The sequence below is a fragment of the Stegostoma tigrinum genome, chromosome 41 (assembly GCF_030684315.1).
Source record: "Stegostoma tigrinum isolate sSteTig4 chromosome 41, sSteTig4.hap1, whole genome shotgun sequence".
NCBI classification, from domain to species: Eukaryota; Metazoa; Chordata; class Chondrichthyes; order Orectolobiformes; family Stegostomatidae; genus Stegostoma; species Stegostoma tigrinum.
The window spans coordinates 10,809,682-10,825,831 of NC_081394.1; the positions used below are offsets into that span (position 1 = coordinate 10,809,682).

Genomic DNA, 16,150 nt, shown 5'->3' on the forward strand with positions numbered 1-16,150 from the left:
CCCATAGGGCAATTAAGAGTCAACCACTTTGCTGGAGTCTAGACTAGGTAGAAATGACAGCTTTCTCTCTCTAAATGACAATCGTGTTTTACTTGGCTTTCTATGACAATTGACAGGGTTACCATTAGGCCAGATTTTTACTGAATTCAAATTTCACTATTTGCCATGGAGGGATTTGAATACATTAGCCTGGTATAACACAGAAATACAGTTAATCAGGGGTTTCTGGATGACCTGGTTGCTGTAACTGCCGTTGCACTACCACAACGGCCCCAGACCTCTTCAGTTGTTCTCCCCTGGGTCCGTGGTGGGACAGCTGGCAGTTTTTGTAGATCTGAAACTAGAAACTCAAATAGGTAAGGCTGGCGTGTGGTAAGTGGGATGCGGTGGAAACCAAGAAATGGGTGCATGCAGGCCATCTGCAGCTTGTTCAGCGCGTTACAACAGGGCTGCAAGGGGGCGGGGCTGAAAGGGACAGGGTGGAGCTGAGTGTCAGGGGCGGGGCTAACCACCGGGGGCGGGGCTGAAATGGAGACGATGGAACGGGGTCACAGGGGGCGGGGCTGGGAGGGAGAGGGCGGGGCTGAAAGTGCGAGGGCGGGACTGGGCGACAGGGGCGGTTCTGAAGGGGTGCGGGCGGGGCGGAGCGACAGAGGCGGCGGAGCGAACATCTGCGGATGAGAACGAGAAGGCGCGGCTCAGTTTGGGCAGGCGGGGCGAAGATCGAGGGCCAAGGCTCAGCGGGTAGGGGTGGGGATGTGGCTGGGTGAAACAGCTCGGCAGGGTGGGAGAAACAGGGGCGCGAACGGAGTTACGGGGGTGGGCGGGGCGGAAGCAGATGGGGCGGGACTAGAATTGATGGCGCGAGACGGAGACGGTTGGGGGGTGCGGTGACAGAGCGAAGGTCGCGGCTAGGACTGAGGCGGGCGGGGGTCAATGCTGCTGGAGCTGGCGCGGGCGCAGAAAGCGGCGGGTAATGGGCGGACGCCGACCTTTTGTCGTCATCGCTGTGAACTGACGAATCCGAAGGGGAGGTTGGAAAGGGGCGGGGCCACGTTTGTGGCGCGATTACGTAGCGTTACCGGATGTTACGGCACAGCCGGAAGTGGATGTGAAGGCTGGTGGTTGAAGATTTGGAGAGAGGGCAGGTAGGAGTGTGAATGTGAGTATGAGTGTGAGTGTGAGATGGGGCTTAGTGGGGTGTCTGTGGACCGCTTGAGATGGGGAGGCTAACAGAGGTCAGCTTGCACGGTCCCGGTGTGGTGAAGGTCAGGACCCCTGGACGTTGTTGAACAGGGAGGTCTCTTCATTATCAGGGAAGCCCCATGGTGGTTAGTTAAGAGTAGATACTTGACCATCAAGAGCGAGAATCGGTGGTTTGTTTTTTTTGTCTTTCCTCCCTGCTAACCTTCCCAAACATGAAAAGAGTTGACGAAAACAAAATCCAAAGAACTGTGGACTTCTCAGTTAGCGTTTTGAGACATTGGCACCGTCGCCTTTCAATCTGAGAATTTATGCTTGAAATTTGGTGACTGTCTCAAATGCAGTTGTTCAGTAAAACAGTCGTCCACAGCCACGACTGTAGATTTTCAGTTAGTGCTCGTGTATGCACACAGAGAAAACAAAACAAAGAACTTCGGATGCTGGAAATCTGAAACAAAGACAGAAATCGCTTGCAAAACTCAGCAGGTCTGGCAACATCAGTGAAGGGAAAACAAAGTTAACGTTGTGGGCTCAGTGACGGTTCTTGAGATGTGCATTTGGATTTGTGTGGAGATTTTCACAGCTCTGCTAGCTGTCGGAATGCAGGAAAACTTCCTTCAAGAAGGGTATAAATACACTGGAAGCAGTTCAGTGAAGAGTTCCTAGACTAATACCTGTAATAGGTAGGTAGAGGACAGGCCTGGCTTACATTTGCTGAAGATTAGACAAGTCAGAGGTGACTTCTTTGAAGCATTTAAAATCCTAGGGTTCTTGAGAGGATGAATGTTGAAAGGATGTTTCCTTTTCTGGGCGTATCTTGAACTAGGCTCTTAAAAATTAAGAGCTTGCTAATTTATACAGATCAAGAGATTGTCTAAGGAAAACAGTGGTGCTGAATCTTAATAAATGAAACTGTGGAGATAGGCCTTGATAGGCTGGGGAGAGTTACTTAAAGGGATGACATGGATAGGCAATGGCAAACATTGAAGGAAAGCATGGGGGAACTGCAATGACATTTATTCTTGTCTGGCAATAAAACAGTATGGTTAACAGGGGCAATCCATACCTTACAAAGGAAATTGGAGATAGTATCTGATATAAGGACGAAGCATACAGATTGACCAGAAAAATAATATGTCTGAGGATTGGGAACAGTTTAGAATTCAACAGAGAAGGACCAAGGAATTGATTGAGAGAGGAAAAAAACAGTATGACAGTAAGCTTGTAGAGAACATTAAAAAAGTGGCACTAAGTTTCTGTAGGTTTGCGAAGACAAATGTAGGACACCCTTTTTAGAAACGGGGGGATGTATAATGGGGACAAAGAAATAACTGATTACATACTTTGGTTCTGTCTTCACAAAAGAGCACAAATCAGATATCAAAAATGTTGGAGAATGCAAGAACAAGTGAGAGGGAAGAATTGAGGGTGATCAATATTAGTGGAGAAATGGTGTTGGGAAAATTGATGGGATTGAATGGTGGCTAAATCCCCAGGGCCTGATAATCTCGATCCCAGAGTACTTAAGGATGTGGCTTGAGGAAAAAGTGGAGAAATTGGTGGTCATTTTCCAGGATTTTATAGATTCTGGAACAGTCCCTGCAGATTGGAGGATAGCTAATGTCACTCCAGTATTCAAAAAGGGAGGCCGAGAGAAACCAGGGAATTATAGACCAGTAAGCCGAAATTAGGACAGGGAAATGTGCAGTGGGACCTGGGCATCCTTGTGCACCAGTCTCTCTGAGAACTCTCGCCCCCATTCATCTGAACTCCAGTGAAAACAATTCTAACCGCGTCAATCCATCAGTCAGACCCAACAACCCTGGTAAACCTGCGCTGTACTCCTTAACAGCAAGGGCATTCTTCCTCAGAAAAGGAGAAGAAAACTGCATGCACCATTCCAGGTGTGGCCTCACCAAGGCCCTGCGTAACTGCAACAACACATCCCTGCTCCTGGACTCAAAACCTCTCGCAATGAAGACCAACATACCATTTGCCTTCTTTACCGCCTGTTGCAACTACATGCTTACCTTCAGTGACCGGTGCACAAGGATGCCCAGGTCCCACTGCACACTCCCCTGTCCCAAATTACAGCCATTCAGGTAGTAAACTGCCCTCTTGTTTTTGCTTCCAAAGTTTAGAACTCACATTTATCCAAATTATACCGCATCCGTTATTGATTTGGCCACTCACCCAACCTGTCCAGATCATGCTGAATGTCTCTGCATCCTCACCCCAGTTCACCCTCCCACCCAACTTGACAGTGTCAAAGCAGGGAGGACATTCCTAACGGTGGGTGTGACCAGAAGTAAGGGTTAGATTCTGAGGATGTGGGATAGACCCTTTAGGACTGAGATGAGGAGACATTTCTTCACCCAAAGAGTGGTGAGTTGGTGGAATTTATGGTCACAGAAAGTAGTTGATGCCAAAATATTGAATGTATTCACGAGGTGAGTAGCTATAGCACTTGGAGCGAATGGGATCAAAGGCTATGGTGAGGAAGCAGGATTAGGCTATTGAGTTGGATGATTATCCATGATCATGACAAATAGTGGAGCAGGCTCAAATGGCCGAATGGTCGTCTCCTGCTCCTATCTTCTGTATTTCTATGTTTCTGTTTCTTGAAACTGTTCCTAAATGGTGGTGGAAACAAGTATCTTGGAATATTTTCAATGAAAACAGTCTATAAAACTCTGGTTAGACCACACTTTGAATATTGTGTTCAGTTCTGGTCACCTCATTTTAGGAAAGATGTGGAAACTTCAGAGAGGGTGCAGAGGAGATTTACCAGGATGCTGACTGAACTAGAGGACAGGCCTCATGAGGAAAGGTTGAGGGAACTAGGGCTTTTTCCATTGGAATGAAGAAGGATAAGAGGTGACTAGATGGAGGTTTACAAGATGATGAGAGGCATAGATAGAGCGGATAGCCAGAGTCTTGTTCTGAGGGCGGAAATAAGTATTAAGAGGGCACATAATTTTAAGGTGACTGGAGGAAGTAATAGGGGAAATATCAGAAGTAGGTTCCACATACAGAGAGTGGTAGGCATGTGGAATGCACTGCCTGCAGTCGTAATGGAGTCAGACGCTTCAGAGACTTTTAAGCGACTCTTGAATAGGCACATAGAGGATAGTAAAATGTAGGGTATGCAGGGTAGATTGGTTTTGGTAGGATAATAGGTCGGCACAACAACGTGGGCCTGTACTGTGCTGTATTGTTCTATGCCTGTGCACTTCATAGGAGCTTTACAGGTCATGGCACGACATAAAGTTTTGTGCAGAGAAATTGGATCAGTTGGCTGAAAGCTCGCTGAGAAAGGGAGGGAAAATGAGCTTTAGAGGAGGAGAGCAAGGTAAGGGGAGTGAATCCCAGAGGCATGGAATGGCTGGCGATGTTGCAATTAAAATTTGGGATGCACAAAATGACAGCAGTGGAAGACCACTGAGATCCTGGTGGCTTGTAGGAGCTATAAAGCCCCGGTACACATCATAGAATCATAGAATCCCTTCAGTGTGGAAGCAGGCCATGTGGCCCCTTGAGTCCACATCACTCTGTGAAGAGCATCCCATCCATCCTGTTCCTCTTACTTTGCATTTGCATGGCCAATCCACTTTAGCCTGCAGACCTTTCGACTGTGGCAGGAAACCTGAGGACCCAGCATAAATCAATGCAGACATGGGGAAAATGCAAACTCCGTACAGTCAGTCACCCAAGGCTGGAATTGAACCTGGGTCCCTGGTGCTGTGAGGCAGTACTGCTAAACCACTGAGTCATTGTGCTATATTTTAAACATGGTTGAAAATTTTGAAGTATTCATGATACTTGATGTGGTGCTGCTGTGTATTAGTGGACAGAGACATGGTAGGGGAGCAAGACTTGCAAGAAAAGACATTAAATTGCTGTAAAGCTGGATTCTCCAGCATCTGCAGCTCCCATTATCTCATTAAATTGCTGCGTTTGGATGACTTTGTGTAGGGAAGGGCAGCTGGCATACCTTGGCAAGTGGTATTAAAGACAAAGCTGAGTTCACATAGGGACAAAGTTGGGTGATGTTATTGTTGCGAAAGTAGTGAAGGCAGAAAACATCTGGTTGGAATCTCTTCAAATGAGATGCAGTGTTAAGTTGAGATGTCTTGTTACCATGGAGAAGTGCAGAAATTTTGAACAAACATACTTCATACACTCTGAAATGTTTGGGAACATCAATACATCATGGGAACTGTTGCAGAAAAAGCTGCTCAAGTCTCTGCTTGTGTCTACTTGCTATCTTGGGTGTAGCATTTGCAAGTTTCTGTGTGTCTCACTTTACCTTTTATTATCTGCCTGGCTTCTCCTTGCATCCAAAGCACTTTAACCGGGATGGGATAGCCGCTGTCCCTGCTTCAGGATAAGGGGTTGGTTGTGAGTTAAGTGAGGGGAAATTGGAGAAGGAAGCTCGAGAGAGGGCAACAGAATATCTTGTCAAAAACAAGGAGATTAGGAAGGATGTTATTAAATGGAAAAGGTTACAGAGAAGATTTACAACTGAGACTGGAAGGTTTGGGTTAAAAGAAGAGGCTGGATAGGCTGCAGTTTTTATTTCCCCCGGAGTGTAGGAGGCTGAGGGGTGACTTTATGGAAGTTCTCAAATCATGAGAGGCATAGATAAGGTGAATAGGCAAGGTCTTTTCGCCAGAGGAGGGGAGTCCAAAACTGGAGGGCATAGGTTTCAGTTGAGAGGGCAAAGATTCAAAAGGGACCTTAGGGGCAACATTTTCACACAGAGGGTGGTGCGTATATGGAATGAGCTGCCAGAGGAGATGATAGAGGTGAGCACCATTACAACTTTTAGAAGACTGTTGGACATGTACATGGATAGGAAAGCTTTAGCGGGATATGGGCCAACACAGGTAAATGAGACTAATTCAGTTTGAGAAATCTGGTCGGCATGGGCAAGTTGGACTTAAGGGTCTCTTTCTGCGTTGTATCTTTCAGACTCTAAGTGGCTTACCCTATAACTTATTCAGAAAGGCTTGTGCGGACGGAGCAGGAGCCAGGGACCAGGAATTGTGATGTGTTGATGGGAAGAGTTGCAGCTTTCTGTCCGAGATATTCCGGATGAGAATGGGAAAGGTGGTTGGGAAGAGGCTAGAGCATTGATGCAATGACTGTGCCATTGTAAGGGCCCCTTGACTGCTAGCTGCTTACCCTGTGTTTGTTAATCTTGTCACTCATTCAATACCTATAGGTTCGCACACGTTTTGTTCTTTCTGACTTGTGCCTGCTCGTTGTCATATTCTGAGCTCTGTGAGCTAATTGTCGATCCTGCTGGTTTATACTTTCCCTCTCTTGCTGTCGTTTGTCCTTGCAATCTCTGACATCATTCACACGCTAACTGTCTACCTGGTATCCATGCTTGCTTCCTGCCTTTGCCCCAGGATTGATCTCCCTTTCTACCATACCCCTCTCCCTCGATGCTTAGCTTTGTACTCTTGTTCCCACAGTTGGCACATGTTGACCTGTTGGTGCGATGGTGGACAACCGTTTTGCCACGGCGCTGGTGATTGGCAGTGTCCTGGCCTTGATCTCTGCAGTGTACATTGCTGCTGCCATTGGTACTGACCACTGGTATGAGTACCGGAGTCAGCCCAGCCTTTTTGGGATGAACAGTACCGAGATGCTGAGCAATGAGGAATTTGACCGCGAGGACACCGATGAGTACCTGTACTCCCGGGCGCTCTTCACGTACAATGGCACCATCGGACTGTGGAGACGATGTATCAGCAAGCTCAAGGAAGGCTTCTGGTTCAAACCACCGCCAGAAGGTTTGTATGCATTCTGAGAGCTGTCTCTGTCTGCTCATCTCCATGTTGGAATCCCTTACCCTTTCTCCTTCTCCAGTGCCCTGCGATGCCACAGCATGTACCTTATCTAAGGCTCTCTGAAACTCTCCTCTTCCCTTCTGCCATCCTGGTCATCATGTGGTCATCAGATGCAAGATTTGTTGCCCATCCTAGACCTGATACCAGGCTTCATTTAGCTGAGAGTCAATGTTGGAAGAGTTCCACAGCAATACCCTTCCTAATGTATGTCACAACTGGACCACTCCGTGGAAATTGACGCAGACATGGGGAGAACATGCAAACTTCACACTGATCTCAATCCTAAATTGCGTACCCCATAACGTTCAGACAGTGATCCCTGGCTGTGGTCTCCCAAGTCATCCAGGTCCATCTTCTAGTGTTTATTCTTACTGGTCCTGTTAGATGTATATAGGTTCCATGAGATCTCCTCTTGAACCTACTTCGCCATTCAATAAGACCACAACTGATCTGTTTATGTTTCAAGTTTCACATTCCCATCTGTTTCCTCCTTCCCTCCCTAATAACCTTTGCTTTCACTGTCTAACAAAGATAGAAGTGGATGGGTTTTTAAAATATTTAATGACCCTGCATCCACTGCATTTTGAGGCAGAGAATTCAAAGTGTCTCAAGTCTTGGGAAAACTGATTTCCCTCATCTCTGTGCTATAAGAACAATTACTAATTTTGAAATAGTACTCCACCCCGGCCCCCAGCTCTCGAATGAACCACCAAAGGAAGCATCTTCTGCATCTCCATCCTTGTCAAAACCATTCAGGATCTTATGCATTTTAATCAAATCACCGCGTACATTCCCAATCTTCAGTGCCAGCCTTTCCTCTTAAGAAAACCCGCTCACTGCAGGTGTCAGATGAGTAAATCTCCACTGAACTTCCTCTAATGTGTTATTTCTGAAGAAGGGTCACAGAACCTGAAACATTAACCTGTTTCTGTCCACAGATTCCACCAGACCTGCTGAGCTTCTCCAGCAATTTCTGTTTTTGGTTTCCAGCATCCACAGTTCTTTCTGATTTTATTTGGTGTTTAACTCATAGCCACATTTCTTCCAGGAATGCCCACTTTGAAGAAGTTCTGCTCCTCTCTCTGACAGGATTTCTGTTCCAAAATTCTTTCTTGTGCACCTGTCGCTCCTTATGTTTGACAAGGTATTTGCTAAAACTCGTTTCCACAGCTACATCACGTTCCTCAATGACTGTCTCCGGTTCAGACTCACTCCATGTGGAATCCAATTCAAGTTTCCTTCGTGTTTTGAATCCACCCAGGATCACAGGTACCTCCATGATATTCAACACTCCTTAGATAAGTGTTCTTGCTGCATCCTGAAATCCACACTTAGTGCCAGATGTCATCATGTACACACTCTTATCGCTCCCTACAACGGCACCGCTTATTGTTGGCACATAGTTGTGCTGCTTCCCAGTTCTGCTTCATTCTCTGGCTCATTCAGTGTGCAGTTCTGAAAAAGGGCCATTGGATCTGTAGTGTTAACTGTAATTTCACTCCACAGATGCTGCCAGACCTGCTGGGATTTTCCAGTGACTTTTGTTCTTGTTCTGATGCATTTAAATCCTTTCTGAAGTAAGGCTAAAATGGCACAGAGTATTTGAGGTGTAGTCTCACCAGTACCTCAAAAGAAACACATCATCATATTTAATGTTCAGTTCCTACTGGGCACCTTCAGAGTCTGACAATGCTGTACTCTGGTCCTCTGGATCTCCTTACGTATTTGGCCCATCATGTCTATGTTGATGAAGATACACCAAACTACACTCATCCCACTTACCTGCACATGGTCCAAAACCACCATTCTAACAGTTCATCCAGTTACTTCTTGAATATTGCAAAAGTACTATTTCGCTTGATCCACAGACCTCTTGATACACGAGGGTGTTTTGTTTTGCCCTGTCGTAGTTTTTTTTTCAAACCTCTAATACTCTGCAGAGTGATGTCACCTTGTCCTGTGATTGTGTGAAAATGAGGCTGTATTAGTTTTAAGATGGGATGTAGCTGAAATAAGTATAGTGTCTTGGTTAACAACAGTTTTGCCACTTGTCTGTTCTGAGCAGGCTTATTCTTTAAACAATTATTTCTGCCTCCATGAAACACAATAAAACTAACATCCAAGTTCAGTGGGTAATAGGGAAGGCAAATTTAATGTTGGCTTTTTAATTCAAAAAGGCACTTGTCAGACCACAGCTGGAAAACTGAATAGTTTTGGGCCCCTTTTTTTAAGGAAAGATTTGCTGGCATTTGAGGTAGGCCTGAAATGGTTTACTCGGCTGATCCTGGGTATGGAGGGACTGTCTTAATAAGGAGGAATTTAGTAGATTGGACCTGCAGTCATTGGAGGATAGAAGAATGGGAGCTAGCCTTCTCGAAGTGCATCAGTCTTTTGAATGGTTTGTCTTCCACCAGCCATGTGTTGACAGCCAGTTGTCCATTGTGGTACCTTCGACTCCTGATGGCACCCGTCAGTCTGTCCAATTGTACTCCATGCAAAGTGATTGCGATGCTAATTACAATGAGCCATTTTCCAGGCCAAGAAGTTAGAATTAGAACTCTCTATGCTGTCTCCTGTTCTCTCAGAAACTGAATTCTCAGAAACTGAATTCTCACTCATTTAGGAAGACTTACTGATTTATTCAAGTGCCAGTTGAATTCTAGATATCCCCCTTTATGATTGCTGCTGAGCTAATACATTGGCGTACCTGATTTCTGCTGCAGTGAATCAATGAAACTCATCATGTGAGTTCTAGAATCTAGCTCATAAGATCTTATGTCAATTTTAGCAAGATGTGTTTGCCTTTTTTATTCTTTTCTGTAACAGTTATCACACACTGGTGGTATTTTCTACTTAAAACAACCTTGGCTGTGTTTAATTTGGGTCTATTGACATATCTGCTTTCAGAATCAGTGCGCCCTGCCTTGCATTGTTTGCCCTTTCCAGTACATTGCGCTCTCCTTCCATCATTCCCAGTATAAAGTTCTCCCTGGACACTCTTACCCCACTTTCTTACTGACAGACCCCACCCCAATTCCATTTCCTAAGAGTCTAGCTTTTAGATTTGATGTGAATCCTCCCTGACTCTTTCTATTTTTGTTACAGATGTGAACCAGGGCAGTGTGTGTGTCACCTTCTCATTAAAGGACCAGTTTACACCCAAGTTCAAACAGATTGGAAACCACAACAGTGGAGTGGATTACGTCAGAACCTGTGAGTTAGTTTCCCCTCTACCTGCTGGTGAGGCCTGTTTTCCTCGTGCACTTTTCCTGTCAACTTCTCCTGATTTCCACAGGTGTCTTGGAGAAACTATAACCTGTGCTGTGCCACCCATATTGCAGTGGCTGTATGCATTCCACTCAGCTACTCAGTCTATTGTTCAGGAATAGGAGAAGGCCATTGAGCCCCTCTGCTCGGTTACCCAGGCCGTTCACCCCCTTGATTCGGTTACATACGTTTGTGAGGTTGCCATTTAGCCTCTTGATTGTGTTGTGTGGCACCAGTAAAAGGCCATTTAGCCTCTCAAGCTTCTTTCACAGGAATGCGGGCAGGAGAGGCCATTCATTCTGCATTAGACTTTGGGTATCATTAAACCTATCGAGCCTGTTATATAGGAACAGGAGGAGGCCATACTCACCAACATATTTGTTGAACAGGAGGATCACACCATCAAGCTTGTACAGGAATAGGGAGCCCATTCACACCATTGATCCTGTTACACAGGAACAGAAGGAGTCCATTCATAGCTATTACGTGGTTTCCCTCAGTCTGTCTAATCATAACCCAAGCAAAATGGCTGCAGTGTTAGTAGCAATGAGCCATTTTTGCAGGGTAAGAAGTTAATTACAACAGAGTTCACTTTCATGTGTTCCCGTTGCCTATTCTCTCAGAAACTGAATTCTTATTCGTTTGGGAGGATTCGTTGAGTAATCCAATGTTAATCAAATGGATCCTGCAATGAAGCCCCACTTTGGCCAATGTACTGTTCACTGAGGACATCATTCAGCAAATCTTTCTCTCTCTGCATTTACAGACTTGAGTCGCTGCCAGATCCTACTCCCATTTGTCAGTTTGGCATTCATGTGTTTTGGGGCACTCATTGGACTGTGTGTTTGTTCCTGTCGCACCCTGTACCCTGCCATTGGCACTGGAGTGCTGCACCTCCTCGCAGGTAATGTTTGAAGGCAGCATCTGTTTCTCCCCTAACTTGTCCTCTCTCCCTGTGGGCCCCTCTCCATCAGTGCAATACTTCATCGCCTGGAAACCACTCTTACAGTGTCTTTCCTTTACGGGAGTATCATCTGAATTTAAATAATGGATTCCTGGTTGGAATTGAACCCAGAGCCTCTGGATGTCATGGAGTCAAAATTTAAATTTGTTTATTTAACGTATTTGCATGCAGGAATGGAAATTTTGTGGAGGGTTTAGACCTGTTGGAAGTCAAAGTAGTTGTGTGTGACTTCTGATAAGGGTCAGCTTCTGTTGGAATATGGGAATGGGAGTAGGCCATTCAGCCTGAACTGGCCCCTATCCTTCTAAACTTTCTAACTTATGGGTCTGTCTGAATGTCTTTTAAATTTAACCGCACCTGTCACTTCCTGGCAGTTCATTCCATATACCCTCTATGAAAAAGTTGACCCTCAGGACCCTTTTAAATATCTGTACTCCTACCTTAAAAATAAAGTCCTAGTTTTGAACCCCCCCCACACCCTTTGCTATTCACCTTGTCTATGTCCCTATGATTTTATAAACCACAGTAAGGTCACCCCTCAGTCTCCTTCACTCAACTGGGGCAGCATGATGGCTCAGTGGTTAGCACTGCTGCCTCACAGTGACAAGGACCCGGGTTCGATTCCACCCTCGGGCGACTGTCTGTGTGGAGTTTGCACATTCTCCCCGTGCCTGCGTGGGTTTCCTCTGGGTTCTCCAGTTTCCTCCCACAGTCTGAAGATGTGCAGGCTAGGTGAACTGGCCATGCTGAATTGACTATAGTGTTCGGGGATGTGTAGATTAGATGGTTTATGGGGGACAGGTCTGGGTGGAATGGTCTGGGTAGGATGCTCTGAGAGTCACTGTGGACTTGTTGGGCCGAAGGGCCTGTTTTCACACTGTAGGGATTCTATTTCTATTGCAAGTCCCAGCCTATCTTTATAACACAAACCCTCCAGTCCTGGCAACATCCTGGAAAGTCTTTTTTGAACCCTGCCCAATTTAATAATATCCTTTCTATTTTTAAACTCAATCAAAGGTACCCGGGAATCAAAATTCCAAAGGTTCACATTTGGAGAATTTTTGAGAAACGCTGTAATATCTTGCTGCTTTTACCTATTCATAAAATGTGGATGTTGCTGGCCGTGCCAGTATTTAGCACCCCTCCCTAAATGTTGTGGGTCTTGAGTCACATGTAGACCAGAACAGGGAAGGGTGACAGATTTCCTTTTAAATACAATCGGGGTACAGAATTTCAAAAGTTCACATTTTGAGAATTTTGAGAAAAGCTCCTTCTCATGATCCTAAATAGCAGTTCCCTTGTTTTTAAATCAAGGTCCCCAACTAGATATTGCTGTCTGCATCTGCCCTGTCTATCTCTATCGTAATGTTCCATGAGATCACCTTTCTCTCTTCGTAGTTCTAGATAACACAGGCCCATTTTGCCCAGTCTGTCTGTTTCACAAAAAAGTCTGGTGAACCTTTGTTGCATTCCCTCTATGGCAATAATAACTTTCTGTAGATAAGGAAACCAGAACTGCACACAGTATTTTAGTTACAGACTAACCAAGCTCCCCTACACCAGAATCAAGATATCACAACTCCTGTGATAAAGGCTAACATTCCAATTGCATCTCTGATAGCTTGTTTTTTCTTCTCTTCGTTCACAAGGTGTGAATTTCACTGGCTGTAACAGTATTTATTGCCTATCCCTAATTACTGTGGAACTGGAATCACGTGTAGGCCAGATCAGGGAAGGATGGCAGATTTCCTTCTGTACAGGGCATTAATGAACCTGATGGATTTTCCTGATGACCGGCAATGGTTTCATCGTTTGAACCTTGGTCCCCAGGATGTTACTTGGGTCTTTGGATTAATGGGCTAGTGATAACACCATCAGGTCAGCGCCTCCCATAATGCAGGCAGCAGCTGAATGCAGTGATTTCTTGCCGAGGACACCTAGGCCTCTTCGTGCAGTAACACTTTCTAATGTCTTACCATTTAAGAAATACTGTGTGCATGTCTGTTCCTCCAACAGAAATAGGTAACTCTCTTTTTCTCAGCTTTTCGTTCTGTTTTGGAATACACTGGCAACTCATGATATTTTTCCTGAAATTTCTGAGCATTGGTCATTTGATTTTGTGTGGCGTTTAATGATGGCACTCCTATGTTTTTTTTAACCCTGCCTCTGTCGCTTTGCCCCTGCCAGGAATCTGTACTCTAGGCACAGTGGTTTGTTTCGCTGCCAACATTGAACTCCTCCACGCTAAGATCCAGGACTTGGAGCCACGCCCAGATGGCGAGTATGGCTGGTCTTTTTGCCTGGCCTGTGTTTCTGCGCCTCTCCAGCTCATGGCTGCGGCCTTGTTTATCTGGGCTGCCCGCACCGACCGGACAGAATACAGCAGGATGAAGGCTTACCGGGTGGCTTAGCTGCCATTCTCCGTTGCTCGCTCTGTCACTGCCAGATTGTCGACAAGCACATCAATCATGTTTGGAAATAGCAGTGATGTAAAAGGACCTCGCTCCTAATTCTTCCCGTCCCTGCATTTCAATCATGAATGTTTGAGTCATTGTTCTGCGGGGATGTAACTCCCCTGTCACTCAGGATCCCACGTGTTGGTAGCTCTGTTCAAATCCCGTCCACTCCCTGTCCCTGAAGAATTCTCAGTTTTCCAGCGCCATGCAAACTCAGGACGTCCTGAAGCATTTGACGGTCTGTGAAGTGCACAAATTTCAAATGTAGCCACGATTGTAGTATAGGTAAATGCTGATTCAAACTGTGCACTGGGAGCTGTCACAAGAAGCTGGCTGGTAATGAGCAAATCATGATCGTGCTTTGGTGATGACTGAATGGGCCCAGGGTCAGCTGACTGCTCCTGTTCTTCAATACTGTACATAGGCTCTTTTCTATTCACCTTGCCCACATGAGAGGGCAGATGGGCCCTCCGTTATGATCTACCTAACCACCCACCTAGATGTCTTCCCCTGAGAAACATTGTAGGGCTGTTGCATTGTGGCCCTTCCAGCAATGCTGTGCTCCCTCAGAATTGCCCCTCTTAACAGTGCAGCTTTACCTCTTGCAGTGAGCTTTTGGCTGGAGAGCAGTCCCTCAGCCTGACGGTCCAGCAGCAGAGCAGCTACTCAGCACTGACTCTGACAGCGCAGTGCTCCTGCAGTCCTGACCATACACTGATGCAGTATTCCTTCAGCAGCAATTCTCTGACAGTGCAACACTCTATTAGGAATGAGATTCTCCAGCAGTGGGAGCATCTCTTCAATACTGTCATTGCAGAGCTCCTGCAGTTCTGATGATCCAGCGGTGCAGTCCTCCTTCAGCACTGATTCTTGGAAAAAAAACACTCCATTTATAATGAATCTCCAACAGTGTACTGCAGAGTCTTGTCCCTCTTGTACTGTTGTGCTCTCTGTGCTGCATTGAGACTCTGGAGTGGGGCCCCAGTGTATGTTCATCTGCCTCAGAGGCGAGAGAGAGATCTTCTCTGAACCATACCAAGACTAAAGCTTTCTCTATTGTAATTTTCTGGCCAGCTGTCTAATCATGCTGAGAATCAAATGCTCACATTTCGTAGGTCTTTGAAAATGAAGTCCGACCCTGGACTCCATCATCCAATCCTGAGGGTTGGGAACCACTTGTAGTTCCAAATGAAATATATTTCTCGTCTCTATCAAGAGCTGGTCTGAATGAAATCATGACTGTAAAAGATTCGAAGGTAAAGGTATCATGGATTGACTTGGACACTTATGAGAAGATGCATCTCAGGGACAGCTGGAGTGTGTTCTCGCTCCAAAAGGAGGTGGGAGTTTGATGCAATCCACCGTGGACCTGGCTGTCAAGATCCATTTTTATGTTATAATCTGTGTGAGAAATCATTATTTAATAACTGGTGAATGTATTTTTATGATAGTCCTCCTGTGCCCTGCAATATATAAGTTATTGAAATAAAAGCAGGTGTTTATATAGTGAAGGGTCCAGGCCCGAAATGTCAGCTTTTGTGCTCCTGAGATGCTGCTTGGCCTGCTGTGTTCATCCAGCCTCACATTTTATTATCTTGTTTATATAGTGGTTTTTCTCAAGTGTGGTATGTCCATGAAGTGATTGTGTGCCAGTGAGCATTTCTTCTGCATTTATAATATTCTTTAATATTTTATAATAATTTTCTGAAGAAGGATCCAGACCCAAAACAACAGCTTTCCTGTTCCTCTGATGCTGCCTGACCTGCTGTGTTCATCCAGCTCTACACCTTGGTATCTCAGACTCCAACATCGGCAGTTCCTGCGATCTCTTCTGCATTTATGATGGCTGGCAGGAATACATTGCTGATGTAACACGCAAGTGAATTACACAAAGTAGAATCTGTTATTAGATTTAACACTGGAACTGAATATTGATTTACACACCAATAATACCAAAATAAATAGATGTTTCAGGTACAATGACTTGCCTACATTTGGATGGAAGTCGTTTTGTCCCGAAATTGAAAACTAACTGGGAAAGAAGGTACTTAAGAAATATCTGCATATGGGTGAAACATTAAAAATGTTTCATGACCACTCTCCCCTGTTTTCTCAGGCAGACAGTTCCAACGTGTTTTCAAGTCTCATTTTAAGCTGTTCTCCTCATCTCTATCCTAAAAAGAAGATTTACTAATTTTGAAACAGTGCCCCCCTTGTTCTAGACTGAATCATAAGAGTTTGAGCACCACATCTGTCTTGTCAAAACCATTCAGGATCTTGTGCATTTTAATCAAATCATCCCACACTTTACTAAACTCCAGGCGAAGCAAATTGTCTTCCTAAGACACCTCACTCATTCCAGGTGTCAACTGGTCATGTCCTCGGAGCTGTCCTAATGT

The 16,150-nt window shown here is 45.3% G+C and overlaps 1 protein-coding gene across 7 annotated transcripts; it reads left to right on the plus strand.

Annotated features, from left to right (window-relative positions):
* The first annotated feature begins 642 nt into the window (after window positions 1-642).
* Window positions 643-15,262, plus strand: LOC125448545 (claudin domain-containing protein 1-like). Of its 7 annotated transcripts, none has more exons than XM_048523916.2 (7): window positions 681-744; window positions 6,178-6,360; window positions 6,687-7,007; window positions 8,235-8,333; window positions 10,170-10,277; window positions 11,098-11,235; window positions 13,483-15,262. In XM_048523916.2, the coding sequence occupies exons 3-7, from the start codon at window positions 6,713-6,715 to the stop codon at window positions 13,704-13,706; spliced, it is 864 nt and encodes a 287-aa protein (XP_048379873.1). In that variant the 5' UTR covers window positions 681-744; window positions 6,178-6,360; window positions 6,687-6,712; the 3' UTR covers window positions 13,707-15,262. The 7 variants fall into 7 exon arrangements, with proteins under 7 accessions (XP_048379874.1, XP_048379873.1, XP_048379870.1 ...); XM_048523914.2 differs by lacking the exon at window positions 681-744 and adding an exon at window positions 1,074-1,148; XM_048523915.2 differs by lacking the exon at window positions 681-744 and adding an exon at window positions 1,108-1,162.
* Window positions 15,263-16,150: the final 888 nt, after the last annotated feature.